Raw genomic sequence first — 27,847 nt, 5'->3', positions numbered from 1 at the left:
CACAGGCAAGTGTTTATTGATTGCAGAGTGGGATGGTCTGTAGAGCTCACACCCACACTCCCAGCTGGGACCCAGCCTTCCCTGATGGCCGCCATCCAAGTCTTCACAGGGAGACAGTAGAGCTGGGTTTCCACAAGGAGGCTGGGGTAAGCACAAGGCCATCCTGGAATTAGAGGGGAAAAGTCAGAAAACAGATTTCTTTAACCTCTTGCCTTGTGGTTTATGCTGGTTTTGTCCTCCGTAAGGTGACTGCTGTTACTGGGGGACCATGACCCTGAACCCACAAATACAGAATTCTTGGAAGGGTCAAGGGTGGAGGGTCTGTGTGTGAACATTAATGCCACACCGGGTCCTCATGTCATCTCCATTTTGCAGATGGGGGCACTGAGACTTGAAGGTGGCAATCCCCTTTCCAAAGTCACGTACTCAGTAGGTGGCAGAAGTGGGATTTGCATTCATCACCTGCCTTGATCATCCCCTGCTTTGGGCCCCCTCCTCTGCATGACCTAATGACAGTAAGGTGCCCATCTCAGTTAGCAGACATTTACTACACACCTACTGTGTGCAGCCACTGACCACAACGGAGAACAAAGGAGACAGAAACCCTTGCCTTCCTGGAGTTTTGGCTCTACTCTAGCGGGGGAGAGATGCCCCAGAGCCTGGCACACAGTGACTGTGGGCTGTTCTTTTCAAGGATAGTATTTGGGAGCGAGGGTGACACTGCCATAGTTCCTTTCCCCACCAGCAGATGCCATGGAGAGTCATTTGCTCACCAAGCATTTATTGAACACCTACTGTGTGCCAGGCCATGCTGAGCACCGGGGACAGAGGCATGGACAAGATGGACATGATCCTGGTCTTGAGCTGAGACCATCTGGCCACATGATGTGTGTGTGTGTGTATGTATATGTGTGTGTAGTGTGTGTATGTGTATGTGTGTGTGGTGTGTGTGTGTGTGTGTATGTGTATGTGTGTAGTATATGTGTGGTGTATGTGTGTGTGTGTATATGTGTATGTGTGTGTAGTGTGTATGCGTATGTGTATGTGTGCAGTGTATATATGTGTATAGGTGTATAAAGGTATATGTGTGTATGTATGTGTATAGGTATATAAAGGTGTGTGTGTGTATGCTTATGTGTATGTGTGCAGTGTATATGTGTGTATGTATGTGTATAGGTGTATAAAGGTGTGTGTATGTGTGTATGTATGTGTATAGGTATATAAAGGTGTGTGTGTGTATGTGTATGTGTATGTGTGCAGTGTATATGTGTGTATGTGTGTATGTGTATAGGTGTATAAAGGTGTGTGTATATGTGTATGTGTGTAGTATATGTGTGGTGTATGTATGTGTATAGGTATATAAAGGTGTGTGTGTGTATGTGTATGTGTGTGTATGTGTGCAGTGTGTATGTATGTATGTGTATAGGTGTATAAAGGTGTGTGTATGTGTGTATGTATGTGTATAGGTATATAAAGGTGTGTGTGTATGTGTATGTGTGTGTATGTGTGCAGTGTGTATGTGTGTATGTGTGTATGTATGTGTATAGGTGTATAAAGGTGTGTGTATGTGTGTGTATGTGTGCAGTGTGTATGTGTGTATGTATGTGTATAGGTGTATAAAGGTGTGTGTGTCTGTGTAATGTGTACATGTGTGTATGTATGTGTATAGGTGTGTAAAGGTGTGCATGTGTGTGTATGTGTATGTGTGTGCAAGTGCATCTCAGGCCTATGAGGTACCTGCCCTGGATGCTGCCTCAGATCCTGGGCCTCCTTCCTCATCTTTCCTGGAACACCAACAATCCCTACCTCAAGGCCTTTGCACTTGACATCTGACATGGTTTGGATCTGTGTCCCTGCCCAAATCTCATGTAGAACTGTGGCACCTGATGCTGGAGGTGGGGCCTAAGCTGACTGGATCATAGGGCTGGTTTCTCGTGAATGGTTTAGCGCCATCCCCTTGGTGCTGTTCTCGTGATGGCGAGTGTGTTCTCGTGAGATCTGGTTGTTTAAAAGTGTGTAGCGCCTCCCACCCCATACTCCTGCTTGGGCCATGTGATGTGTGTGCTTCCCCTTCACCTTCCGCCGTGATTGGAAGTTTCCTGAGGCCTCCCCAGAAGCTGAGCAGATGCCAGCATCATGCTTCCTGTACAGCCTGCAGAACTGTGAGCCAATTAAACCTGTTTTCTTTATGAATTACCCAGTGTCAGGTATTTCTTTTCTTTTCTTTTCTTTTGAGATGGAGTTTCGCTCTTGTTGCCCAGGCTGGTGTGCAATGGCACGATCTTGGCTCACTGCAACCTCTGTCTCCTGGGTTCAAGCAACTCTCCTGCCTCAGCCTCCCAAGTAGCTGGGATTACAGGTGCCTGCCATCATGCCCAGCTAATTTTTGTATTTTCAGTAGAGACTGGGTTTCACCATGTTGGCCAGGCTGGTCTCTAACGCTTGACCTCAGGAGATCCACCCACCTTGGCCTCCCGAAGTGCTGAGATTAAAGGCGTGAGCCACTGAGCCTGGCCTCTGGGATTTCCTTATAGCAGTGCGAGAACGGCCTAATACCCTGTCCTTCTGACAGGACACTTCTCCCAGCTACCCACAGGGCTCACCCTTCACCTCCTCAGGCATTGGCTCAAATGTCACCTCCTCAGAGAGGCCCTCCCTGACCACCCCATCTGAAACAGCACCCCTCGCCTGACATCACTCTCTCCTCCTGAACCTGCTTTATTTTTCTTCTCAGCCTTCCTCCATTCAGCCTGATGTCATATCTTTAGGACTTATGTATCTGCCTCTTCTGCTAGAAGGTAGGCTTGAAAAAGGTGGGAGTGTTTTCCAATTGTTCATTTCAGTGGCCTCAAGCACTCAGAGGCATGCCTTGTGTATGGAGGACCTTCGAAAAATATTTACTGAATGAATGAATGACAAGGAGGCAGAAAAAGTATACTGACCACAGGCTAGGAGGGTCCCATCCTCAGCACAGCCAACCTTCTCACCTTCTCACTTGCAGATGAGGAGGTGAGGCCCTGAGAGGGGAAGGGACTTGCCCAGGGTCACCTGCAGGTTGGGATTGGAGTGCAGGCCCCACCTCCCAGACAGGGCTCTCAGCGGCTGTGCCCTCCCTGGGGCAGGATGTTTAGGGCCCCACCCACTCACCTTGGTCAGTGAGGACTCAGCTGCCTCGAATCCCAAGGCCTTCACCACTGACACTGGGACCCCAGATCTTAATTTGCCTGAAATAACAAACATGATCAGAAACTGATGGGCCTGGGGTGAGACTGGGCAGCCAGGGGTAGGCTCAGGGTTCCTGAAGGGAAGCCCTGGCCTGGCAGGCCTGATCAGACAGCCCTCTATGCCTCTGTTTGTGTGTTCTCTGGCCCCAGCATCGACCCAGCCTCATCTACCCTCCCTTTGCCTCTGGCACTGGCTTCTGGCTCCTCACAAAATGCAGTCCTCGCATTCTCTTACACTCTTGCTCAAGAACCATCAGGGGCTCCCATTATCGCCAGCAGAGGTTTCTATACTTTGAGATTTTCCAGTCTAATAAAACAAAGAAATTAAAAAGATGGAGCTGGTATAGGTTACAAACTCTTCCCACCCCTCATTCAACCTGGGGCTGAATTAGAGTGTTGGGCACTGACTGTGCCAGGCACCTCCTGATTTGTGCCTCTGAAGAAGGTACTTCTGTGTCCCCATTTTACAGATGGAGAAACTGAGGCTCAGAAGGATTGTGCAGCTTAACCAAGGCCAGGCACTAGCAAGACGGGGAACAGGGTCTGCTGAGGCACCTCCAGTTGTCTCCTACACCTCTCTGGTTGCTCTCATTGTCTGCTTACACCTCTGTCTCCTTCCAGCCCCGCAAGGCTGGCCCACTGCTTGGTTCATCTTTACAAGCCCAGCCTCTGCCACTAGCAAAGGAATTGGGCTGAGAAGATTCTTGGGAGGAGGTGGCTTTTGAAGCAGGCTCTGAGGGATGGCTGGGAGATGAATGAAAGGGGCCCCATCATGGAGATGAGGGCAGGGGAAGTAAAGCCAGGCCCTGGGGAGAGAGGGGGCACAGATGGCAGAGGTACGCACCATTCTGGTTTGGCAGCAGAACGGAGAGGATGATCTCAGTGATGACGTTTTTCAGAACGTCAGGCTGTGAGAGAGAGAAGGGGGACGGTCACCCTGGCTGAGAATCTGAAGTCCCCCCCCCCCCCCCCGTCATTCTGCGTGGGTATGACTCCTCCCCATGGGTGAAGGCGGCTGGTGGAGATGTAGGAATTCCAGGTCCCCTGCTGATCAGAGCTGTGGAGGCTCCCAGGGACCAGATGGGCTGGGGTGGGCATGAACTCAGCTGCCCCTGCGGCCTGGTAGATGAGGGGATTGCGGTGCATTGGAGGACGCGCCATCCTCAGGGGCCCTACCACTCTCTTGCAGCCAAATTTGCCCTGAGGGAATTTTGCCCTGCATTGCCTGAGCTTCTGACTTCTGGAGGGAAGCCTGAAGTCCTGATTTGCATGTGAAACTCTCCCTATTTTAAAATATTAGTTGCCAGGCACGGTGGCTCACGCCTGTAATCCCAGCACTTTGGGAGGCCAAGGCGGGCAGATCATGAGGTCAGGAGATCAAGACCATCCTGACTAACACAGTGAAACCCCATCTCTACTAAAAACACAAAAAATTAGCCGGGTGTGGTGGCGGGCGCCTGTAGTCTCAGCTGCCCGGGAGGCTGAGGCAGGAGAATTGCTTGAACCCGGGAGGTGGAGCTTGCAGTGAGCCAAGATCACGCCACTGCACTCCAGCCTGGGCGACAGAATGAGACTCCATCTCAAAAAAAAAAAAAAAAAAAAAAAAAAAAAAAGTCAAAAATAGTGAAAAACAAGTCATAAAAACCAGAGAAAACATGCTAGACTGAGGTCTCCAGTTTGGTCTAACTCCCAGCAGGAAGGAGCTGTCTAGGGCACTGAGGCATGTCTATGTACGCAGAATGAGATTGTGAGTCAAGGGCACTTGTGTTCTAATTCAGGATCAAAACTTCACTGAAAGAAAGTGTGTATCTGTGAGTGTGAGTATTTGTGTGTGCATATGTGTGTTCTCAGCTGTGTCTGACACACAATGCTTTCTCTGTAAACAGAAAACTTGAGCCGGGAAGTTGGACTTTGGTGGAGACCGACCAGCACCCCCTGGTGCTTCTGTGGGGACTTTGTTTGAAGCAAATCCTGGGCAATGTCTCTTTTGAGAGTGGACCATTCCAGGCCATCCCCTGTGCCCTCACGCACCACCTGTTAACACTTACTTGGAACCAGCCAATCCCAGAGTTCATCAGCTGGATCCGATCAGAACTGCAATGGAAGATGCCTGTGAGAGCGGCCCCTGGAGTCCCACTCATTCACCATCCACTCATTCAACAGCGATTTACTGAGCACCTATTGTGTGCCAGGCACCGTGCGGGCTCTAGTGAACCACATAAAGTCCTTGCCTTGTGGGGCTTGCATTCTAATGGCAGGGGTGGGGTGGGGGGCATAGGGGGGGACACAGAAAACAAATAACAGTCCAATGAGCAGAAAAATCAACCTCAGGGGCTGTGCGCGGTGGCTCACACCTGTAATCCCAGCACTCTGGGAGGCCGAGGCGTGTGGATCACGAGGTCAGGCGATGGAGACCATCCTGGCTAACACGGTGAAACCCTGTCTCTACTAAAAATGCAAAAAATTAGCCGGGAGAGGTGGCGGGCGCCTGTAGTCCCAGCTACTTGGGAGGCTGAGGCAGGAGAATGGCGTGAACCTGGGAGGCGGAGCTTGCAGTGAGCAGAGATTGTGCCACTGCACTCCAGCCTGGGTGACTGAGAGAGACTCCGTCTCAAAAAAAAAAAAAAAAAAAAAAAAAAAAAAAAAAAAAAAAAAATCAACCTCAGGAGTCAAGGCTGTGGTGGACAAGGAAGCCCAAACCCCTTTAAAGGGTGCCCCAATTCCTGGCTCCACAGTTTGTTGCTATGTAGGATTGTGGGCACAGGGCAGCCAGATAGTCTGATTTGATATGTTCACAACTCATTTATATTAAACAGTCCAGCCCTGTGTGGGCTGATCAAAACAGCCCTGGGCCTGACTTATCCCCAGAGGCTCCAGCTGGCAGTCCCTGCACTCACTCTGGGGTCACAGGAAAGTGGTGAGGTGTGAGAACAGCTGGAGCCCTGCACTTCTGTGCTGGGTGACTGTCACTGCCACGGCCTGGGAGGTGTCCAGAGTGGGCTGCCCACGGCCAGGGTTTGCCTGTGCTGTGGCTGCTGCAAAGCCTACTTCATTTTCCTCCCTATTCCCTCATATGCAGTCCTTGTCAGCAGGAGCACCTGGGAAGGGCCTCCCTGCCCACCCTGGAGCTGCCTTCACCTGACAGCCACACAATCGGTGTTTAAAGAAACCCATGGTCACTGGGCGGGACTCATTTCCATCAGCAGAATCTTCACGATGATTTGTGTGTTTACCTGATGTTATTCAAGTTGAGTATAAGCTCATCACCTTTGGTGTAAAACTGAGCTTCCGAGCTGGCTTCCTGCAACACGAGAAGATCAGGCCCCATGGCTCTTAATAGGATCCAAGTGTGGAGTTAGGGGTTATGCCGGGAGGCTCTGGGATCTGAATCTCAGTTCCTGGCTCTGTGACCTTGGCAAAGGGTTTGACCTTTCTGGGCCTCACTTTCCTCATCTGTTAAATGAGATAGTACTTGTACCCACTCCCCATTTCACAGATGACAATCTAGGCTTGTTGTAGGAATGATGATGATGATGATGATGACGAAGACAGCAGCCACTATGCATGGAGCCTGCACTCCCTTACCCTAGTGTGTAGGTGGCCCAGCTCAGGAAGTTTTCGTATTCCATTTTTCTGGACACACTGATTGGCTGAAGAATGGGCAACTGACAGGCTCATTCGATGAGAGTCAGCCCAGAGATGCTGGAACTATTGGAAAGATAGATTCTTCCTGCTAGGATTGCCAAGCTGATAGGATATGAGCCTAATGCAGCCTGGGGCACTTCGATGAGGGAATTGCTTGCCTGAGGATGAAGGCAGCACAGAGGAAAACAAGGCTGCTAGGTGGAAGAGAGGGGAATGAAGAGGATATTGTTTGAGCACCCGGGTCCAGCTATTCCTGAAGCCAATAGCATCTAGACTTTTTAGTTACAGGAGCTAATACAATTCCTTTTATGCATATGAGTTGAGTTTCTGCCCAGAGATCCCTGACTAATAAAGTCACAGGGTTAGAATTGGGCCCACAAAGCTCCTGGCTCTTGGTTCAGAGCTCCCTTTCCCCTGTCCCTGCTGAGTGATGAGAGTGGTGGAAATGTTTAACAAAGCAGGAGGGTGAACAGGAAAAGTGGACAGAGGGGCCCCCCTGGCTGCTGCCAATATGGCAGACAGCTGAACTCACAATGCCCAGGGTGAACTGAGGGCGGAGGGCTTCACTGGAGGCAAACACTTCCAGCACGATCAGCTGGGCCACCCTGGCGTGGCCTCGGTCCGTGAAAAACTCGGGAGTGTCCTGAGTTAGGATCTTCACGATCTGGGTAGACCCCAGATTATCTGCAGCCTGGAAGGAGATCAGAGCCACACGTGGCCTCCCAAGTGCCCACCACGGCCCACAGGCCCTGTGTGGCCTGGCTCTGCCTGCCTTCGTGGGCTCCCTGCTCCCCCTCGTGCTCCAGCCACTCTGTCCTTCTTGCAGATCCTTGAATGTTGTGTTGTTCTCCCTATCTGGCAGCCTTTGGTCTCCTGTGCCCTCTGTCTGGAATACCCTTCCCTTCAGGGAGGCCTCCCTGACGTCCCAGACTATGCCAGGGGCCCAGAGTGTTCTCATGGCCCCTAGAACCTGTCCTGTGTTACTGCACCTGTCATGGAAACACTATCCATGTGATGATTTGCTTCAGGTCAAACTGGCCTGCTAGACTGAAATCTCTGTGGGGACAGGGATGCGGTTTGAGCGCCCCAGTGCTGGAATGAAACGCTAGTCCCACCAGATTCTCCTCCCCAGAGGCCTGTGTCCAGACCACAGCAAACACCCATCAAGCTGCGGATGGCAAACGGACCAACCTTTTCATTGATCAGCCCGATGCTTGACTTCAGCCGACGGGCTATCTCAGGAAACTGAGGGTGAGAGGAGCCAGAGAAGGTCAGCTGGAGGGCACAGGGAGGCACATCTCCTGCACCCCACTCCTGGGAGGAAGGTTTCCCAGGACCCCAGAAAAGCTGGGTGGGCCCAGTGACCCAAGCCATGTGTCTGTCATTGGTGGAAAAACAACCCCTAGGTCAGCTTCTGTGGGCCATGGGGTCCTGCTTGGCTGGACTTCTACTGTGGGCTGGTGATGGCTGTGGGGCTGCAGGCAGCTTGCTGATCTCAGAGGACATAGAGAGGTGATTTCATTATCACTGCAACCATGAATGGGCTAGTTGGTGACACTCCCTATTTCCCGCCATCCCAGTCCCCCAAGAGCTGGGTTATCAGTTGTCTGTCAGCTGCCCTGAAGTCCTGCCATCCTCCCGTAACATTGGACCAACCCTTTCCCCCTCTGGACCTCAATTTCCCCATCAGTCACCCGGGAGGAGGTGGCACAACATAGTTGACTGGTGGTGGTGATCTGCTGTGCCCTGTCAATAAGGATTCCAAGGTCGTGTCAGCATCCAGACTCAGTAGGAAGGACAGCCCTGATCGATTAGTGATGTCTGTCATGAGTGCCATAGTGGTGAGCAGTGGCACAGTCGCCATCCCTGGACTACTCACTATCTGAGATGTATTTATCATCCCTGGACTACTGCGTATCTCAGATGCCTTTTGATTCCACGGGACTGTTGTTTGGTAGAGGAAACAGGTGCATCAGATTCCAGAGGGCAAAACCATGACTGGGGCTGGATGTTACAGGGAGGATTTTCGGTTTAGAGCTATGTCAGAGGCAGGGTCTGTTAGGGGAGGGAGTGAGCTCTCCATTATTGGAAGGATTTAAACTGAGCCTGATGGGGGATTCCTGCTTAGGGGCACCCTGTGCAGGAAATTCCTATGATGCAGCCTGGGCAGCCCTCTTCTCTGTCTTGTGCTGAGGCTTACCACAGAGTCCAGCAGGACTATGAATTCTTCTGGAGGGAGCATAGCAGCCACTGCAGCTTTCACCACATCCTGACCCACGATGAAGCTGAACGGGGCGTTGTCCAGGGAGGGCACTGCCAGCGAAGCTGCGGAGTTATTGAACCACTTGGTCACCTTTCCCTGTGAGTCCAACAACTTGGCCTGAGGAGACAGAGCAGGGAGTGGCCTGATAATTTTAATTCTGCAGCTTACCCAGTAACAACCTAGAAGGAAATGACATCGTTTAGCCTGTTTCCTTTTTTTGCATTTGTTGCCAGGAAGCTTAGCCTGGAACTCAGGTGCCTGGCAACATCTACTCCATCTTTGCCCCTCGGATAATCTGTGACTTTTATTTTTTATACTAGACATCTTAGTTTTTTTCCCCATGCTTCAACTTCTCAGATACCTCCAACCCTTTGGATGGAGGGAAAATTAAAAACTGCAACAAAATGGATGAAACTATTTGATGCTGCAGTTTTCCAAAGGATCCACAGAAACTAGTCCAGGGGCCAGGCGTGGTGGCTCATGCTTGTAATCTTAGCACTTTGGGAGGCCGAAGTGGGAGGATCATTTGAGCCCAGGAGTAGGAGACCAGCCTGGGCAACATGGTGGAACCCCATCTCTACAAAAAACACAAAAAATTAGCCGGGCATGGTGGCAAGTGCCTACAGTTCCAGCTACTCAGGAGGCTGAGGTGAGAGGATTGCTTGAGCCCAGGAGGTCAAGGCTGCAGTGAGCTGTGATGGCACCACTGCACTCCAGCCTGGGTGACAGAGTGAGACTCAGTCTCAAAAAACAAAACAAAACAAACCTGGTCTGGGATTTATGCTACCAGGATGGTCTGGCCCTTCGGGGCATCCAGCCACAGCATGGCTGTGCAGCCCCAACATGGGACAGGGAGCTGACTGTTACTGGGCACTTCCCGTCTGCCAGGCACGCTGTGGTCTCATTTCATCCTCTCCTCAGTGGCCATTATTGCTGACATTTTGCAGACAAGGAAACTGAGGCTCAGGGAGGTGAAGGAACTTGCCCAAAGTCACACAGCCAGGGAGTCACAGAGCTGGGAGAGAAACTGAGGTCTGTGTTTCTTGGTCCTTGGCTTTTGTTTCAAGGTTGTCAGAGGTTTGGGGATTGGCAGGGACTTGCCTGAGAGAAAGGCTGAGGATCCAGTGTCCCCACTTGGGCCCCTGAGTGGGGAAACTGGGGGTGAGGGCAGATCTCCTGGGTGGAGGTTCTTTGGCTTTGGGGCTCTACTGGGTGGCTTTTCTCCCTTAGAATGGTTTGCATGGGACGTATTCAGCCTGCAGTGATTTTTCTAGGTCAGCCCATGTGTTGTAACGGTGACCAGGATTTTCTCTCCTAATACAGGCCCATGCTATCTGACTCCTGGTGGTCAGAGAAGGGCAGCGATGTCCCCGGTTCACCCTCAAGGTCCTGGGACACTCACCCCCAGGTAGAGCTGAATGGTGTCGCCCTTGATGGCAGGAGACAGAAGGTCAAACTCCAGACGGTCAGTGCTGAGGGAAATGGGCACTGCTCAGGGACAAGAAGAAAGTTCTGTGAGGGTGGAGGGCAGTACTGGAGGGGGAAGTTGGGGGGCTGCTTCCAGGTGGAGTGCACTGTTGCATGGGGGGCAGGTAGGGAGGAGTAGGTAATAATGATGTTGATAATATGATGCAAACAGTGATGACATTGACTGACATTTATTGAGCATCCACCAAGTGCCAGGCCTCTGCATGTCAGCTGGTTCATCTGCATGATAACCTTAGGAAGTAGGTCTTATTATTACCCCCTTTTACAGATGCGGAAACCAAGGCTGAGGAAAGTGAAATGACCTGTTTAAAGCCATACTATGGGAGCATGGGAACCCAGTCGGTTTTATGCCAAAGTCCCGGATTGGAACGACACTGAACTATTGTTTGTAACTCCACCGCCCCTACCAGACTAAAAGCCGCGTTCCCCCGCGCAGGAGGTTCTGGGTCTGGACACCCTATGAGCACCTGGATCTCAAGGCAGCTTAGGCTGGAAGTCAGAGGCCTGGTAACATCTACTCCGAAATCCAACTGGCTCCTCTGCTCCCCCAAAGATCTCGTGTTCGCGTCAGAATTCCCCACTTGGCCGCCAGGTGGCGGTGGCGAGTCACCTGCCCCGGTGTACGGCCGAGGACGGCGAGTGCTGGAGGAGCCAGGGACCCGTCGCCTACTGCTCCAGGGAGGGCTCCGGGCCCGTCCTCGGGACAGCGGAGGAGTCAGCTGGACTTCGGTTTGAGCCCCAGAGACCTTGATTGGTCTCTTCTTGCCTCTGAATCTGTTTCCTCGTCTTAAAATGAGGGTATAGTGCCCGCCAGGGCAGCATATGTACTAAAATCGTAAGGACACAGAGAAGATGAGCATGACTCCTGTAAAAATTATTTTTAAAAAAGAAAAAAGGAAAGAAACGGCGGTAGAATAGTAATTCCTGCCTCATGTATAGAACTGGCACCTAGTAACGGCTCAATCTGAATGACATCCGCTCGGAACTCGAGTCTTCCCTTATCACCAACCGCCTTTGTGAGTCTGGACAGTGACTTAATTGCTCGGAGCCTGTTTAATCACAGTGAAGGGGGTCATGACTGCTACCTCGCGGAGTTGTCTGGGGAGTCAGTGAGACGTGCCTACAAAACAGCCAGCGCGAGGGCGTGGCCCATGGCAGACGCCCTGTGGTGCTCAGTGCACGCTCCTCTCCCTTCTCCTCTCTGGAGCCTCTTCTGATCCCAAACAGCAGTCGGTAGACTTTTCTTCTTCCCTGCCAGTTTCCACTCTGGGGGCCTGAGCAAGACAGAGTTCTGATGTGGGGGCAGGAGCCTGTGTCCTCCCATATCCCCAGCTACGCTGGGGGAGGGAGAAATGACTTCCCTCCATTTTCGCCCTTCGAATCATCTCTGATTTTTATTTTTTAAACCAGATATCTCAGTTTTTAACCCATGCTTTAACTTCTCAGATACCTCAAACCCTTTGGATGGAGGGAAAATTTAAAACTGTAACAAGATGGGTAGAGCCATTATTTGATGCTGCAGTTTGCCAAAGGATCTGTAAAAACTAGTCCGGGGTTGCATGTGATGGCTCATGCTTGTAGTCTTAGCATCTTTTGTCTGTCCATCCATCAGTCCATCCATCCATCCATCCATCCATCCATCCATCCATCCATCCATCCATTTAGCATGCATTTGTAAGCACTTCTCTGTGCCAGGAGGAACACCTGCTATGTGCCCAGGACTTTCTTTTGGACTTTCATTCCTCACTAACAATCCTATGATGTAGGGATGGTTAAGCCCCATTTTATGGATGAGGAAACCGAGAATGAGGAGGTGAAGTAGTTTTCCCAAAGTCATGGAGCAAGTCAGGGGCAGAGCTGGGATTTGAACTTGGGGCATCTGCTGGCCTGACAATCCCACACATAGTAGGAGCTCATGAAGTCCTAGTCATGGCGAATTTCTGTCTGCACATCTTGGGCAGGGATCAACTGGTGCATGTCTCACCTGCCGCTGGGCCCGAGTTGCAGCTCAGGCCTGACTTGAGGAGACCTTCCCTTGGTGGAGTCAGGGTCTGGAGGCCAGCTCCATAGTAAAGGAAAAAGTGGGAGAGAGAGCAGAGCACCTACCCTTCACCAGCTGCAGGAGGTCTGCATACATGTCATTGAAGGAAGCCTCGATCACCGGACACAGCTGCAACAACATAAGCGAGGGGCTCCATCAGGGAGGGGCCAGAATGTGGCCCCACAGGAACCTGTGCCCGGCCCACCTGGCCTGAGTCCTCCTGCTGTGCCCACGGCCAGCCAGTTTCCATCCATGGGTTGAGGACTCATTTGTATGTTCACCCCAGCCTGCTGGGCCAGCTGGGACCTTTTACAGTGGTTTGTCCCTTGCCCTGCGCCCAGGGTGAGCTTGGCCTGCCAGAAGCCCTCCATCTCTGACTCCTTGTCTTGCTCACAAGAGTCTATGTTTTCCATGAGAGTGAAATGGAGGCCGGGCGCAATGGCTCATGCCTGTAATCCCAGCACTTTGGGAGGCCAAGGTGGGTGGATCGCTTGAGGCCAGGAGTTTGAGACCAGCCTGGCCAACATGGTGAAACTTCATCTCTACTAATGATACAAAAAGCCAGGCATGGTGATGCACTCCTGTAATCCCAGCTACTTGGTTGGCTGAAGCACGAGAATTGCTTGAACCTGGGAGGTGGAGGTTGCAGTGAACTGGGATCGTGTCACTGCACTCCAGCCTCGGTGACAGAGCAAAACTCTGCTTTAAAAGAAAAAAAAAGAGAGTTAAATGGAGAATTTGTTTATTCGTACAGCAAGTTGCTACTGAGTTCTTTCCACATGTCAAACTCTAGAACAGAGGCCAGCAAGGCAGACCTGACCAGACTCCTGGGCAATCTCTTTGTGCCCTTTGTGGCTTTCTAGCCAACACATCCCTTTGCTTACCAGGCACTTCTCTTCCTAAAATTGCCAGCAGTCCTCAACAGGGGGCGATTTTGTCCCCAAGGAGACATTTGGAAATTTCTAGAGACATTTTTAGTTGTCACAGCTTGGAAGGGATGAGGGTGTTACTGGCATCTAGTGGGTGAAGGCCAGGGATGCAGCTAAACATCCTACTGTGCACAGGACAGCCCCAACAAAGAATTCTCCAGCCCAAAATGTCAGTAGTGCCAAGGTTGAGAAACTCTGACCTAACCTAACCCTGTCCTGAGCTGTTCTACTTAGGTAGGTCAAACTTTTGACTCACTTTTCAGGGCAGTGCTCCAAGATTATTGAGGACATTTTTTGTCTTGTTGACCATCCCTTAATACTCTCGAGGAATGACAATGCATTTGAGAAATGTTAACTCCTATGAATAACTGTTCCCTGCTCCTTGCTGCATTGCCAATCTGGAGCCCAGAGACAATGGAAGACTCTGGGCTCAGAGACTCCCAGCAGGCACTGTCAGCGGAGCCTGTTTCTCACTGGAAAGGTGTCCCGGGAACCTCTGCATTTTATCCCACAATTCCCCATCCTTCATTTCTATCAGCAGGTCTCAACTCTGGCTACATAGTAGAGTCCTCTGGGATACTAGGACCCATCCAGACCAGTTACTTCTGAATCTGGGGTAGGGCCTAGCCATTTCATATTAGGTTGTGATGGCTCTGATGTACAACCAGGGTTGAGATCCATGGATTTACACTGAAAAAGATGTGAAAAATTGAAAGAAATGGTAAGGAGGAAGGGAAGGAAGGAAGGGGAAGGAGAAGGAAGGAAGGAAGGAAGGGGCGAAGGAAAGGAAGGAAGGGAAGGAGGGGAGGAAGGGGAAGGAAGGGAGGGAGGGAAAAGGAAGGAGGGAGAATTCCAGGAAGGGCGAAAGAAGAAAGGAGGTCCAAGGCACGAGGAACGGAAGAAGGACAGGAAGAGGAGGAACGGGAGAAGGAGAGTAAGAAGGAAAAATAATCCTACGAAGAAAGAAGGGGCTAGAGATAGCATAGGGAGCCAGGGAATAGTTACTTCATTTTCACTTCCTTCCTTCCTTCCCTCCTTCCCTCCTCTCTCCTCCTCTCCTTCTTTCTTCTTCTTTCTTTTTTTCTTTCTTTTTCTTCTTTCTTTCTTTCTTTTTCTTTCTTTCTTTCTTTCTTTCTTTCTTTCTGTCTTTCTGTCCTCACTCTCATATCAACCCAGGCTGGAGTGCAGTGGCGCAATCTCGGCTCACTGCAACCTCCACCTCCTGGGTTCAAGCGATTCTCCTGCCTCATCCTCCCCAATTCTCCTGCCTCATCCTCCCGAGTAACTGGGATTACAGGTGCCCACCACCATGTCCACCTAATTTTTGTATTTTTAGCAGAGATGGAGTTTCACCATGTTGGCCAGGCTGGTCTCAAGCTCCTGATCTCAGGTGATCCTCCTGCCTTGGCCTCCCAAAGTGCTGGGATTACAGGAGTGAGCCACCAGGACCAGCCTAGCCAGATTTTTTTCATGCGTCTTATGGAATACTCACAATTATATAAAGCAAGTCATTACATCATCCCCATTTTATTTGTTTATTTTAAATTACTATTATTATTTTTTGAGATAGAGTTTCTCTCTGTTGCCCATGCTGGAGTGCAGTGGTGTTATCTCAGCTCACTGCAACCTCTGCCTCCTGGGTTCAAGTGATTCTTCTGCCTCAGCCTCCCAAGTAGTTGGAATTACAGGTACGCACCACCGTGCCCAGCTAATTTTTGTATTTTTAGTAGAAATGGGGTTTCTCCATGTTGGTCAGGCTGGTCTCAAATTCCTGACCTCAGTTGATCTACTGGCCTTGGCCTCCCAAAGTGCTGGGATTACAGATGTGAGCCACTGCGTCTGGTCTCAACATTTTCTAAATGAGCTTCTACCAGACGTTCACCTCTTAAACGTACTGTGCCTTTTCTCTTCATGCCAAATAAAATATTCCTAAGACCATCATATCAAATCCAGTGAGTGCAGTGGATTTGCTGATGATAAATGGGATGCTGGCTTTCTCACTCTGTTCTTCCTGCTGAGCTTTTCACCATTAAAGACAGATACTGTGCAAGGAGCATTGTATAATTCTAAGTTTTTGTCATCTTTTCTTTTTTTTTTTATTTTTTTTTATTTTGAGACGGAGTCTCGCCCTATCGCCCAGGCTGGAGTGCAGTGGCCGGATCTCAGCTCACTGCAAGCTCCGCCTCCGGGGTTTACGCCATTCTCCTGCCTCAGCCTCCCGAGTAGCTGGGACTACAGGCGCCTGCCACCTCGCCCGGCTAGTTTTTTGTATTTTTTAGTAGAGACGGGGTTTCACGGTGTTAGCCAGGATGGTCTCGATCTCCTGACCTCGTGATCCACCCGCCTCGGCCTCCCAAAGTGCTGGGATTACAGGCTTGAGCCACCGCGCCCAGCCTTTTGTCATCTTTTCTAGTGGAAAATATATTTTTAACTATTAAAGTGTGATGCCAGATAAAATATGATTTTGCTGGAGGCTGGGAAGAAAATTTACAGCTGGGTCCTACTTTATGAAATTCCCACCTTAAAACAGATAAATAACATTATTCGAAGAAAAAAAATTTTTCTTTCTTACATAAGAAAATTCCAATTTTATGAAATTTTTCACTTTTGGACTCCCTTTAAAAAACTCCTTGGATATGTACCTTTGCTAACAGGTTGGAGTCTCAACATTCTAACTCTAACAAGCAATTGTCTTGCACTTTGATATCACACAATTCATTATATTCATTGTTCATTATATTCATTATATCACACAATTCATTAATTCATTATATTCACTTCCTGCCTTCTTATCTGTTCTCTCTCTGTCTCTCCCCATTCTCTTCCAAAAACGTACTGGAGAAAGGTAGCTTGAATTGGGCTGAATCAACATTGCTTCTGAAATTAACCTTTTAAGATCTTATTTGAGCTTTATTTAGTTTTTGATTATTCACCTATTTTTCCCTGGCCTCTTTAATATGTAGATATTTCGACTATTAAAATAATGGATCTTCCTTTGACTATACATGCTACTCTTAAGCTTTGGTAGTGCAGAAGCAGAAGTTGAAAATCATAACTCCAGCTTAATAGAGAAACAAACGTAATTGTATATTGTACAGTTGATGTATATTTCACAAAATAGAGATTAAATGATTTACTGTATTTTTATTGAAGGTAAGGACATGGAAACCAATTTGGAGAAAAATAAAAATCTCCATTTTTTTAAAGTACTCTTAATAAAGTCACATTGTTTGTATAAAGCATTGTGTTATTTATTTATTTAGTTTTTGAGACAGGGTCTTGCTGTGTTGCCCAGGCTGGAGTGCAGTGGCACAATTGTGACTCACTGCAGCCTCAACTTCCTAGCCTCAAGCGATCCTCCTGCCTCAGCCCCCCGAGTAGCTGGGACCACAGGGACACACCATCATGCCCAGCTATTCTAATGTTTTATTTTTTGTAGAGATGGAGTTTCTCTATGTTTTCCAGGTAAGTCTCAAATTCCTGGGCTCAAGTGATCCTCCTGCCTAGACCTCCCAAAGTGCTGAGATAACAGGCGTGAGCCTCTGGCCCTGGCCTAAAATACTGTTTTAAATATGGCTACTGTCATTTTAAAGTACTCTTAATAAAATCACATTATTTTAAAAAGGCTTTCCTGGAATGTTTTTGTAAATTATTAAATACAATGTACCTATTTGATAATTACAAGTATTGTATAATGACTTCGAAACATAGATCTGATTTAAAGGCTGACACCAAGAACAGCCTCTTAAAAATACTAGTGCATGTGGATGGAGGTGGGAAGGCAAGCTGCAAAAGATCAAAGTGCTCCTGGATGAAAGTAAAAGGATTATGGATATTTTTTTCCCCAAATTTTTTCAGTTATTACATTATGTTTTCAAAGAAAAAAGACACCCGGCACTGTGGCTCATGCCTATAATCCCAGCACTTTGGGAGGCTGAGGCAGGTGGATCACCTGAGGTCAGGAGTTTGAAACCAGCCTGGCCAACATGGCGAAAACGCTGTCTCTATTAAAAATATAAAAATTAGCCATGCCTGGTGGTGCTCGTCTGTCATCCCAACCACTTGGGAGGCTGAGGCATGAGAACTGCTTGAACTCAGGAGGTGGAGGTTGCAGTGAGCTGAGATTGCTCCACTGCTACTCCCGCCTGGGCAACAGAGCAAGAGCCTGTCTCAGAACAAACAAACAAAAACAAAACTCAAACAAAAAAGTCTTATTACAAGAAATATTAGCTATTTGACAAGGTGTTTTGACCCTAGATGGGGTGGCCCATTGTTAGGATCACATCTTGGAATTTACAGTGGAAATCACTGGTCAATGTGGATGAATTCAATTTACAAAGTTTTAGTATACCTGTGACAAATAGGGGCAACTAAAGTGAGGGTCACCGGTGTTTACTGACTCAGAAAAAAAATCCAAAAGGACCTGGTGGGTGGTGCAGCCCTGAAGACCATAGCCAGATTGATGTGTGACTGTGCCATGCTAGAGCCAGCTCGTACTAGCTTTTGAGAACCAACTGTTAAGTTTCCACAAATTTCTGAGCTGGGTGCTAAGCCCAGACATTGTGACAAATTAAATATATAAACTTACAATTAAATAAATTATGTTAAAGCAAATTTAATAAAGCTTAAAATGCATTGCTTCCTAATTATTTTGCTGTATTTTACTACTATCTATTACTCCTGAGGTCATGTTTATGTATCTGTTTAGTGGAAATATATGGCCGTGTGCTGTTGTACATCTTTTGCCAACTCTGTTCAGTGACATCACATTGGTCGCCTAAAATTGGCCCGGAAGGGAGTATTTCCACCAGGGAAATCCGCAAAAGCTACAAATCAGGGTTGCCTTCCCTCAACAACCCCTCCAGAGACAATTATTAAAAATTTATCAGCACGTCACTGTTCAAGGGCTCCTGGCTGACTTTTAGCAGTCCCATGACCTTGACCTCAACTGTCTGCCTGGGTCAATGGCCCACTCCACTCCATAACTCTTTGCTATCCTGTCCCAGATAATTCTTTCAGCAAAGCCCACCCAAGGAGACTCCCGTCAATTAGCACCAGCTTGCAGTTCCACCCAAGCCCCACAGGGGGCGCAATGTCCACCGGCCAGAGAGGCCCTGATTCCACTCACCTGGTTTTTCACTAGATTCGGCAGGGCTGGCACTAGGAGGTTCATCAACTCCTTAGCTAAGGCGTTCACCAGGAAGGAGAACCTTTCAGGGAAGAGAGCACAAGAGACATTAGGAAGGTGAGAGATGATCACCCCCTCCCCTCACTGAGTGAGTCCTCACTGAGACTCACTCAGGGGGAAGCTGAGTCTAGGTGAGGAAGGAACCTGCCCAAGGTCACAGGACGTGTTAGAGATGGGGCTGGGCTGGGAGTAGCCCCTAAGCCAGGTGTAGGCAGCAGCAAAGAGTTATCAGAAAGCAGCGGCTGGGTGTTGTCATTGGAACTTTATACTGGGCACTGGGATGATGGGGGCTGGCATTGCTCGCTGTCCTGCTAAGAAGGGAAGGGGGGTGCGCCATGTTTTTGGGCACCACCATGCCCGTGCACTGTTCTGAGTGCTTGATGGCTGTTGCCTGATCAGTTTTCTCACCACTGCCTGGAAGGTGTCATTACCTGCACTTTACAGGTGAGGAAAGTGAGACACAGGGCGGCCACTTGGCCACCATCACCCAGAGAGCAAATGAAGAGAATGCGTTGGCCTGACCCAATGACTTTGTTTTTGCCCCTGGCTCCACCTACACCTGCCCTGGGTGTTTGGAGTGGCTTCTAGGCCTCCACCTTCAAAGATTTGCCCCACCTTCTGGTGTCATGCCTGAAACCCACCATTGTTGCTTCCGACCTTGAGGTCCTGAACTTCCCTTGGCATCACAGATTCCCTGGAAGGAGCCCCAGATCAGGAATCAGGAGGGGATAAGCCCCTTTCTTTCTCTAGGCCTCAGTGTTCTCCATTTGTAAAATGGGGGAAATCCACCACCTGGCGTTCCTTCCAGGCAGAATGGGAGCCCAGCTGGCGGCCAGCGACACTCACTTATGCAGCAGTTGGATGCGCAGGCTCTCATGGCTGGTGGCACAGTCACTGAGGACCAGGCGGGTGGGACCACTTGCACTGGTGTCCATGCGGACGATGGCTTGGGCCTCAGTCTCCATGTGGAATTCCACGATGGTCTTGACCAGGGGCCTGGTGGGTGGAGGCACCTGACCATGTGAGCACCAGGCAAGCTCAGGCTGGAGCAACCCTGCCGTCCATCTCTGTCTTCCAGCCCTCACCTCCTTCCTCAGTCTCCTTTGCTGTTTCTCCTCATCTCCACCCAGCTTCACCCCAGCATGTCCCAGGCTCAGTTTTCAGATTCCTCTTTGGTTGAAACCTCTTTCATCTGCTGACAACTTCCAAACTTACCCCCAGCCCCCTACTCCGAAGTCTCATGGGCTTCTCAAGTTTAGCGCATGCAACACTGGACTGGCTCTTCCCCATACCTGCTCCTCTCATGGCCTTGCCTGTCTTGGTTACTGACTACTCCATCGTGCCAGGGGTGTAGGCAGAACTCTTGGAGTCATCCTTGACTTCCCTCTCTCTCCCCCCGCATACACACACATATTCAGTTTCCCGGGATATCCTGGTGTCCCCACCTACCTCCAAAACATATCCAGAATCCAATCAACTTCTCAGCACCTTCCTGCCCCAAACCCTGGTCTAAGCCATCATTGTCTCTCCTGAATTGTTGCAGTAGCTTTGGGATAGCCTTCCTGTCTCCACTCTTGCCCCCAGAAAGTCTTTTTTCCCCACAGCAGCCAGGAGTCTTTAAAAATGTTAAAGCACAGCATATTCCTCCTCTGCTCAGTATCCTCCCTGGCTCCCATCTTACTGAGCAAAAGTCAAGTCCTTATCTTCTTCCAAGAGGCCTTGCATGATCTGGCCTCGGCTGCCTGCCGGCCTCATCTCCCACCATGCCCCCTCTCTCTTTCCCCTGTCTTTGCCTTTATTTGAGCAAGGCAAGTTCATTGCTGCCACAGGGCCTCTGCACTTGCTCTTCTCTCTGCTCGGAGCTCTCTTTTCCAGACATCTGCATGGTGGGGGAGGGGGAACGAGCAGATGAGCCTATCAAGCCTACTGTACTTGATGGAGGGGTCACTCACGTGTTGAATCCGGCCACCATGTCCAGGGGGATCTTGACTAGCATCTCCTGGTCATTGGCCGAGGGCTTCACCTGCAGCTGGAGGATGTTAGCTGTGGTGACCTTGAGCCTGGATAGGGTTTAGGAGAGATCAGAATCATGCCTCCCACTCATTGTTCCCAAACTCACTCCCTCTCTATCTTTCCTGTCTTCCTGGGGTGCCTAGACAGCAGCGAGACCCTAGTCCTACCCACTGACTCCTCTCCAGATAGTCTTGCCTCCATCCCTCCCCTCCAGTCCTGCTCACAATGCTATCGTGGTGCCTTCTCTTCTAGGTGGTGACTCCCAGCTCCTTGAGCTGACTCATAAGACCCTCTGTGACCTGACCCTGCTGATCCCTTACTCCTAGTCTTGAGGTTTGAGCTCTAGCCATTCTGACCGACTGTCACTTCTCCATGCCTTTGCCCAGGCTGATTCCTCTACCTGGATGCCATTTGCTTCTTGTCTCCTGGTGAGTGTTGAGTCATCGGCTCAACTGTCACCTCCAGTGAGAAACATCACCTCATCCCTTCCCTGTGCCACCCCAGACAACCTTGCTCTGGGTATTTTTTTGAGACAGAGTCCCGCTCTTGTCGCCCAGGCTGGAATGCAACGGTGCCATCTTGACTCACTGCAACTTCCACTTCCCAGGTTCAAGCGATTGTTCTGCCTCAACCTCCTGAGTAGCTAGGATTACAGGCTTCTGCCACCATGTCCGGCTAATTTTTGTATTTTTAGTAGAGATGGGGTTTTGCCACATTGGCCAGGCTGGTCTCGAACTCCTAACCTCAGGTGATCTGCCCACCTTGGCCTCCCAAAGTGCTGGGATTATAGGCTTGAGCCACCGTTCCTGGCTTTGCTCTGGGGTTGTTGCATTAGGGTTCCTGCGTCACTGTCTTATGGTTCTTGTTAACTATTCTGGGAGCTTCTTGAAGGAGGGGCTTTGTTTGATCTATTCTTTGTGATCTGACACAGGCCAATGCTTGCAGACTGGTTGACTGAGCATGCAGAGTGTGTCCCAGGCAGAAAGGGGCTAGCTCCTGGTGTGGTCCCGCTTCACTCACCAGATGATGTACTTCAGGACGGTGTTCACCAGGCTGCCCAGCACAGGGATGCCTCCGGCTGGCTGTTCCCGTATGGCACCAAGCAGTGGCAGCCGCTGCAGGATGCTGGTGGCATTGTGGTCCTTCAGCTCCTGTGTCAGCTCTGGAGGCAGACCCCAGGGATTAGGGCTCAGGAGGAGGGGCAAGAAGGAAGGCTTGGTGGAGGCTCCAGGCTGGGAAGGGGTATCACTCGAGGCTGCCCGAGGTAAGGCGAGGGTGTAGCCATCTCTACTATGGTAGAGGTCAGGACCAGCCTGTCAGTCCCCACTGTGTAGATGTAGCCTTGAGGACAGTAGCCCAGATGGGTCATTTTCACATCAGGAGTGAGGCTGGGACCATTCACACCCCTGAGCATTGCCAGCCTCTGTGGGGATTGTTGGCCACTACACCCAGCACCTGGACCTGCACTCATCCCCTTAGCCAGTTGCAAGCACTTCTAGGGCCAAGAGGCAGGGAACCCTCAAAACCCTGTTTGGGGCTGTTTTGCTGCCAAAGCACACTTGTTAACAATTGTCTGGCATCCATATCCTATGCATATGTGGTCCAAAAAGCCTCACATGCTGAACAGAGGAAAGATGAGCCAAGACAGAGGCATAGGGGGTCAGGAGCCCTGGATTCTTGTCCCAGCCAACTTTTTGTGAGCAGCTGGAGCCCATCTGGCTCCTGTGCAGAGCAGGTCAGAAGTGCTGGAGAGCTGATGCCCCAGGAGCTGACTTCAGCCAGTGATTGGTGAGAGTTGGTGTATCAATACCTCAGCTCCCACACCCCTCAGGCAGGATGGCTCAGATGTGTGTCCCTCATTGTGTTTCAGAGCTCCTGTGTTATAGCCTCCTAGCTGCAAATCCACCCACTTTGCCTGCTCTGTGATAATGGAACTGGGCCCTGTGAATATTTCTTTTTTGCCATTTGGCACAGTGTTAAGCCCTTTCAGTGGAGACTCTGGAGGGGAATGGGGGAGGAAGGGGATTCCCTTCATGGCCCTGGTGTGCTCCTCTTGCCAGGTTCCTATGGTGTCACTGCCCAGTGGCTTTTGCTGAGTGACTTCTGCAGGCACCCTGGCTAGCTTCTAGGCGGTTCCCCAGAGATAGCTTCCCTGTGAGTTAACAGCATTCCCCTTCCTCCAGGGGCAGCTTCCCAGATAATTTTATTGGCTCCCTGGCAGATAGTTCTCCACCCACTAGCCTCAGTTTGCCAACTGTGGACCAGCTCTGGCCTGGGACAAGGCAGCAAACTTCTCCACCACACAGTGGACTTTAACCACACCCTCTACAATGAGGGCTGGGGAGGACTGTCTACCTCTGAGCTTGCTCTGTCCTTGGCTACCCCCTCCATCCCTAGGTTATCCTTTAGAGCTCTCTTTTCCCTCTTAGCCAATTCCCCATTCCTCCAATCCCCTGGTAATACTTCTTTACATTAAACTTACCTGTTGGGATTACTGTGTGGTTTCTGTCTCATGATTGGCCCTAACAGATGCAGTTGTTAGGCAGGACTGAGCTCCAGTCACCACAGTGGTAACTGGCTTGGACATGCACCCCTCATGGGATGCCTTCCCTTCCCTGCCTTGCCTCCCCACGCTCCTGTAGGTGTTTCTGGGATCACCTTCAAAACCAACCACTTGTACACAACTCCTTTTAGGAGAGCCTAAAGCATGGTTGTTCCTCTCTAAGTTCCTTCTGGCTGAAATTCCACACGCTTGAGTTTCACGGTGTGGATCCAGGCCACCTCTGCCTCCCTCCAACCTCTCAGAGCTCTCTGCTTCCTATCCTTACTTGGGAATCCATCTTCTGGTTACAGAGCCTGTTGGTCCCACAGGACCTGCCCCTGCCTCTGCCCCTCTGGCCATGACCCAGGCCTCTAGTCCCCCCGAATCCAGGGGTCTGTCCTCTAAGTGTTCAGGTGGCCTCCAGAGCTGACAGGTGACAGATGAGACTTTAGAGCAGTGGTTCTCCACTGGGATGATTTTGTCCCCTAAGAGACATTTGTCAGTGTCTGGAGACCTTTTTGGTTGTCACAGTTGGGTTAGGGATGCTGTTAAACATCCTAAAGTGACCAGGACACCCCCCATCATAAATAGTTGTTTGGCCCACAACGTCAGAAGTGCTGAGGTTGAGAAGCATGGCCATAGCATTCATAAAGCTCTAGTCAATTCCAATGACCCAGTGAAGAAGGCCCTCTTATTTGTGTCCCGAGAAGGAAGCTGAGACTCAGGGACTGGCCCAGTGCCCCAGAGCTGGAGAGTGATACACTGTGCCTGGGACCCAGGCTGCCACACTTGCAGTCAAGGGTCTCTGCTCTGGGGAGGAGGAGCACACTGGGTCTAACTAAGAGGGGGTGTTCTGACGATGAGATTTCAGGCGAGGGCAGTGGGAGAGGCAGCTGCGTCACTGCACACAGTGGCCGCATTCCCCTTCTGCAGGCTGTGGAAACTCAGGGTTTTGGGATTGTGGAATTTAAGAAGGGGTTCTTGGAATCGTGGATTCTTGAGATCACAGACTCTCCAGACCTTTACAACTCACCACTCATGTTCACCCACGTCCTGGGATCTCAGCCATGCCTTGCACATCCCCCATGATGAGGAACTGTCTCCCTCCTTTGGGAAGCGGCCCCACCTACCCCCTTGTGTTATGGCAGCCAGGTCCGAAGGGACAAAACTTACTGTCTTTGATGACTTTTGGTCCGAGGATGAGAACTGCAGTGGGGCTGAGGGTGGCTTGAATCAAGGTGGTTGCCAGCAAACCACAGAGAAGGGTGAAGGTCCACGGGCCGGCCATCTTCCCAGGTGTCAGAGAGCAGCAAGTGCTGGATGCCAGACCTGGGGTGAGCACAGAGGACCCTGAGGCAGAGAGGCCAAGGGCAGGCCCATGATGCCCAGTGACCTGGGGCACGGTGTCCAGGAGAGGCTGTTTAGTGCAGTGTTTAACTGCCTGGGCTAGTTGTGTGGCCTTAGGCAATCAACATAACCTCTTTGTGCCTCAGTTTTCTTATCGGAAAAATGGGGATAATGATCCCAACTTCACAGAGTTGAGGGATTAAATGAGTTAATATCTGGAAAGCATTTAGCACCGTGTCTTTCACATGGTAAGCACTTGGAATGTATTAGCCATTTTCTTACAGAAAATCCAGCAACAGTACTCAGAACAAAGAACTTCTGCTTCCTGTGTCCACCACACCTCAGTCTGACACTTAAAACCCTTTATGGTTCACCCTCCGCTGACCTCACCTCCTGCTTTCTCTCCCCTTGTTCTAGCAAGTTCCAAGCAGTTGGAAGGTCTCAGAACATACTCTGTTCTCTCCTGCGTCTGTGCCTTTGCTCTTGCTGTTCCTTGCTTCCTGGAATGCTTTTCTCCTCCCATATCTCCCTGATGAACTCCTATTCATCCTTTAAAACCCTGCCAAGATTTTTCACTTTCCCTATAAAGCTTCCCCTGTCCTGCAGACAGGGACTCTGGACCACACTTGGAGAAATGTTGTCCTGGGGCCCAGGACATGAAGGTTGGAGGTAGGAAGGAAATGAGGAGCCAGGTAGGACTCAAAGTTGTGAAAAAGCTGTTTGCTTAATCTGCAATACTAAGGGGGTTGGAGAGGGACTGGATGGCTTCTTCGAGCCAGGGAAAGAAAGTCAGAGAGAGAGAGACAGAGAGAGAGAGAGAGAGAGAAAGGACCATGTGGCTCACGCCAGGGAGAGGAGCTTGGGGGTATTCTGGCCCCTTGGCTGCTCTGTCCCCTCCCTCCACAGGGGTGGGGCATCAACACCTGTAACCCAGTCCCAAGTTTTCCAGCTCGCACCCTGGCTCTGCCTGCCAGCCCCCCATGGAAGCGCCTGCCCCTGTGGACTGTCTGCTTGGAGGGAGGGGAGACACTGCAGAGATATGAGGCCCTCGCTTGGTTTAGCATGTGGGTTTCTCGTTGCCAAAGACAAATGTGGCATCCGGATGACATGTGTCTCCTGTGCCCTGGAGCAGTGTGAGCTCTTCTGAGACCCTTGCAATAATGATTCAGCTTCTGCCTCCCTGACCAAGCTGTGAGCTCTGGGAGGGAGGTATGGGTCTGCCTGCTCCCTGCTGTGCCCCTGGCATCCAGTATAATATTTGTCATAGAGCAGGTGCTTAATAAATGGCTGCTGAATAAATACACAGCCTCTGGAAGTCCCGAAAAAATTGGAAATCTGAGCCTGCTAAGCTGAAAAGGTTAGTGTTAGGAGGCCTGAGGGTGGAGAGGAAAATATTATTGGCTTGGCAGCCATATGAACCCTAGTTGGAGGCCGGCCTCTAACACTTGCTCTGTGATCTTCAACAAATGACTTACCCTTTCTGTAAAATGGGGAATAATTACAGTACTTATGTCACAGGCTTTTTGGGAAGATTAAATGAGACAATCTATTTGTGGCCTGGCATGGCCAAGTGGTCAGTAAATGGTAGCTTCCACGATGGTTACCACAGGTATTATCACTAATGTTGGAGTCAGAAGGAGAAATCTTGCAGCCAAAGCCAGAAGACAGAGCTGAACCCCCGCATCAAGGCGCCCCTGTGGCCCCACTCCATATTTTTCTCGCAAATACCTTGACTCTGTCTGTCCTGCATTATCTGTACACACTGCTTAGTCCTCTTTGGATCAGAGGAACCCAGGGACCCATGAGGATGGTAGCATCCCCATTTCCCTCCTGTGGAAAAGCCTCTCCTCCCCCAGATCCAGGCACCACACACGCCCTGTCATGTGGCACCTGCTCTCCCGGCCTTTGCTTCTGCTAGTTCCCCTTCGTGGAATATCTCACTCTCTTCCTTTGCCCAGTCACCTTCTACTTGGCTTTGCAACCAACACATCACCTCTTCCAGGAACCCTTCTTTGACTGTCCTCCACTCCCATGTCGCTGGGTCTTCCTTGGGCTCCACATTGTCCTACACTGGGAGTTCTTTGAGGGACAGAGTCTGCGTCTCATGCTTCTTTTGTCCCAGCACCACTGCAGCACAACTGGGCACAGAGCAACAGGTATGTGCAGAGTGGGTTTATGTCACTAGGACGAGGTCAGGAAAAGACTCAGCCAGCCCCATCCCTTCGTCACTGCCCTTTGGTCCTCTGGGCGAGGGAGCTGGGCATCTCTCTACACCTGGCCCTGACCCTCAGCAGATCCTGACTCACCGAGGGCCCTTCACTGAGGGCGAGCCTCCCCTGTACTCCTGACCTGACCCCAACAGGTATCTCTAGCTCAGAACCTTCCTGGCAACTTCGGCTTTCAACCCCTTCCCTACTTTTACCTGGGCACGCTGGAGTCCTCGGCCCGCTCCTCTCCTCTCCCAGGAGTTGGGTCTGGAAGTCCAACCTTATATCCTGCACACCCCAGCACAGACTTTGTCTTTGGGCAGAGACCTCAGACCGGGCCAAGGTCTCCAAGGTAAATATTTGTGGCTTCTGGTGAACCACAGCCCCGCCCGGAGGCAGCCTTGGGACTCCAGCTTCCTGAGGTTTGGAGAAAGGAAGGTCCAGGCTGAGAGAAGCACAGTGCATATAGCAGAATAAGCACTCCGTAAATGTGAGTGGCCATTGCTGTTAATATTATTATTGCTTATAATAGGATGAGCCTTTGTAGAGGGATTACAACAATTGTTTAGTCCAGATAATCAAATTGGGAAAAGGAAGGAGTAGCCTTACCCACCCCTTACTCCTAAATGCATCAGAGATACACATTTCCATCCATTAATTCACCCAGGAGAATAGATTTGAATCCTATTTTTGCCACTGCTTTGCTGTGTGCCCTTGGGCAAGGTACTTCACTTCTCTGGGCCCCAGTGACCTCATCTGTAGTATGGGGATAATAGTAGCTCCTCCTTATAGGTTGCTAAGAGCATGAGCTGAAGTGAATGCCTACACAGCGCTTAGCATGGGCTTTCATTTCATTCGTTCGTTCATTCATTCATTCATTCATTCATTCATTCATTCATTCATTTCTTCATTCATTCTTTCCACAGCAATTGGAATTGCTCTACCTTGTCTGCATCTTTA

The 27,847-nt window shown here is 50.2% G+C and overlaps 1 protein-coding gene across 1 annotated transcript; it reads right to left on the bottom strand.

Moving 5' to 3' along the window:
• BPIFB1 (BPI fold containing family B member 1) lies at positions 1 to 27,198 on the bottom strand. Its single transcript, XM_010360593.2, has 16 exons — positions 27,103 to 27,198; positions 24,507 to 24,662; positions 21,812 to 21,953; positions 20,731 to 20,838; positions 19,625 to 19,774; positions 18,719 to 18,800; positions 12,727 to 12,790; positions 10,535 to 10,620; positions 9,070 to 9,249; positions 8,061 to 8,114; positions 7,402 to 7,560; positions 6,458 to 6,525; positions 5,273 to 5,318; positions 4,069 to 4,132; positions 3,148 to 3,224; positions 1 to 163 (listed from the first exon to the last, which is right to left on the bottom strand). Exons 2-16 carry the CDS (start codon positions 24,619 to 24,621, stop codon positions 104 to 106), a joined length of 1,455 nt encoding a protein of 484 aa, XP_010358895.1. The 5' UTR covers positions 24,622 to 24,662; positions 27,103 to 27,198; the 3' UTR covers positions 1 to 103.
• Between the last annotated feature and the right edge of the window lie 649 nt (positions 27,199 to 27,847).

This window comes from Rhinopithecus roxellana, chromosome 13 (genome assembly GCF_007565055.1).
Source record: "Rhinopithecus roxellana isolate Shanxi Qingling chromosome 13, ASM756505v1, whole genome shotgun sequence".
NCBI lineage: Eukaryota > Metazoa > Chordata > Mammalia > Primates > Cercopithecidae > Rhinopithecus > Rhinopithecus roxellana.
This window is presented reverse-complemented; position numbering and strand designations above follow the sequence as displayed.

What these genes read in the sequence shown, in the direction of transcription:
- BPIFB1 (XM_010360593.2), bottom strand. Translation starts at nt 24,621, where the DNA reads ATGGCCGGCCCGTGGACCTTCACCCTTCTCTGTGGTTTGCTGGCAACC. An exon ending in CGCATCCAACTGCTGCATAA is followed by an intron (nt 18,801 to 19,624) that starts GTGAGTGTCGCT and finishes CTTCCCTGAAAG; the next exon opens with GTTCTCCTTCCTGGTGAACG. An exon ending in CTCAGTTCACCCTGGGCATT is followed by an intron (nt 6,526 to 7,401) that starts GTGAGTTCAGCT and finishes CTCGTGTTGCAG; the next exon opens with GAAGCCAGCTCGGAAGCTCA.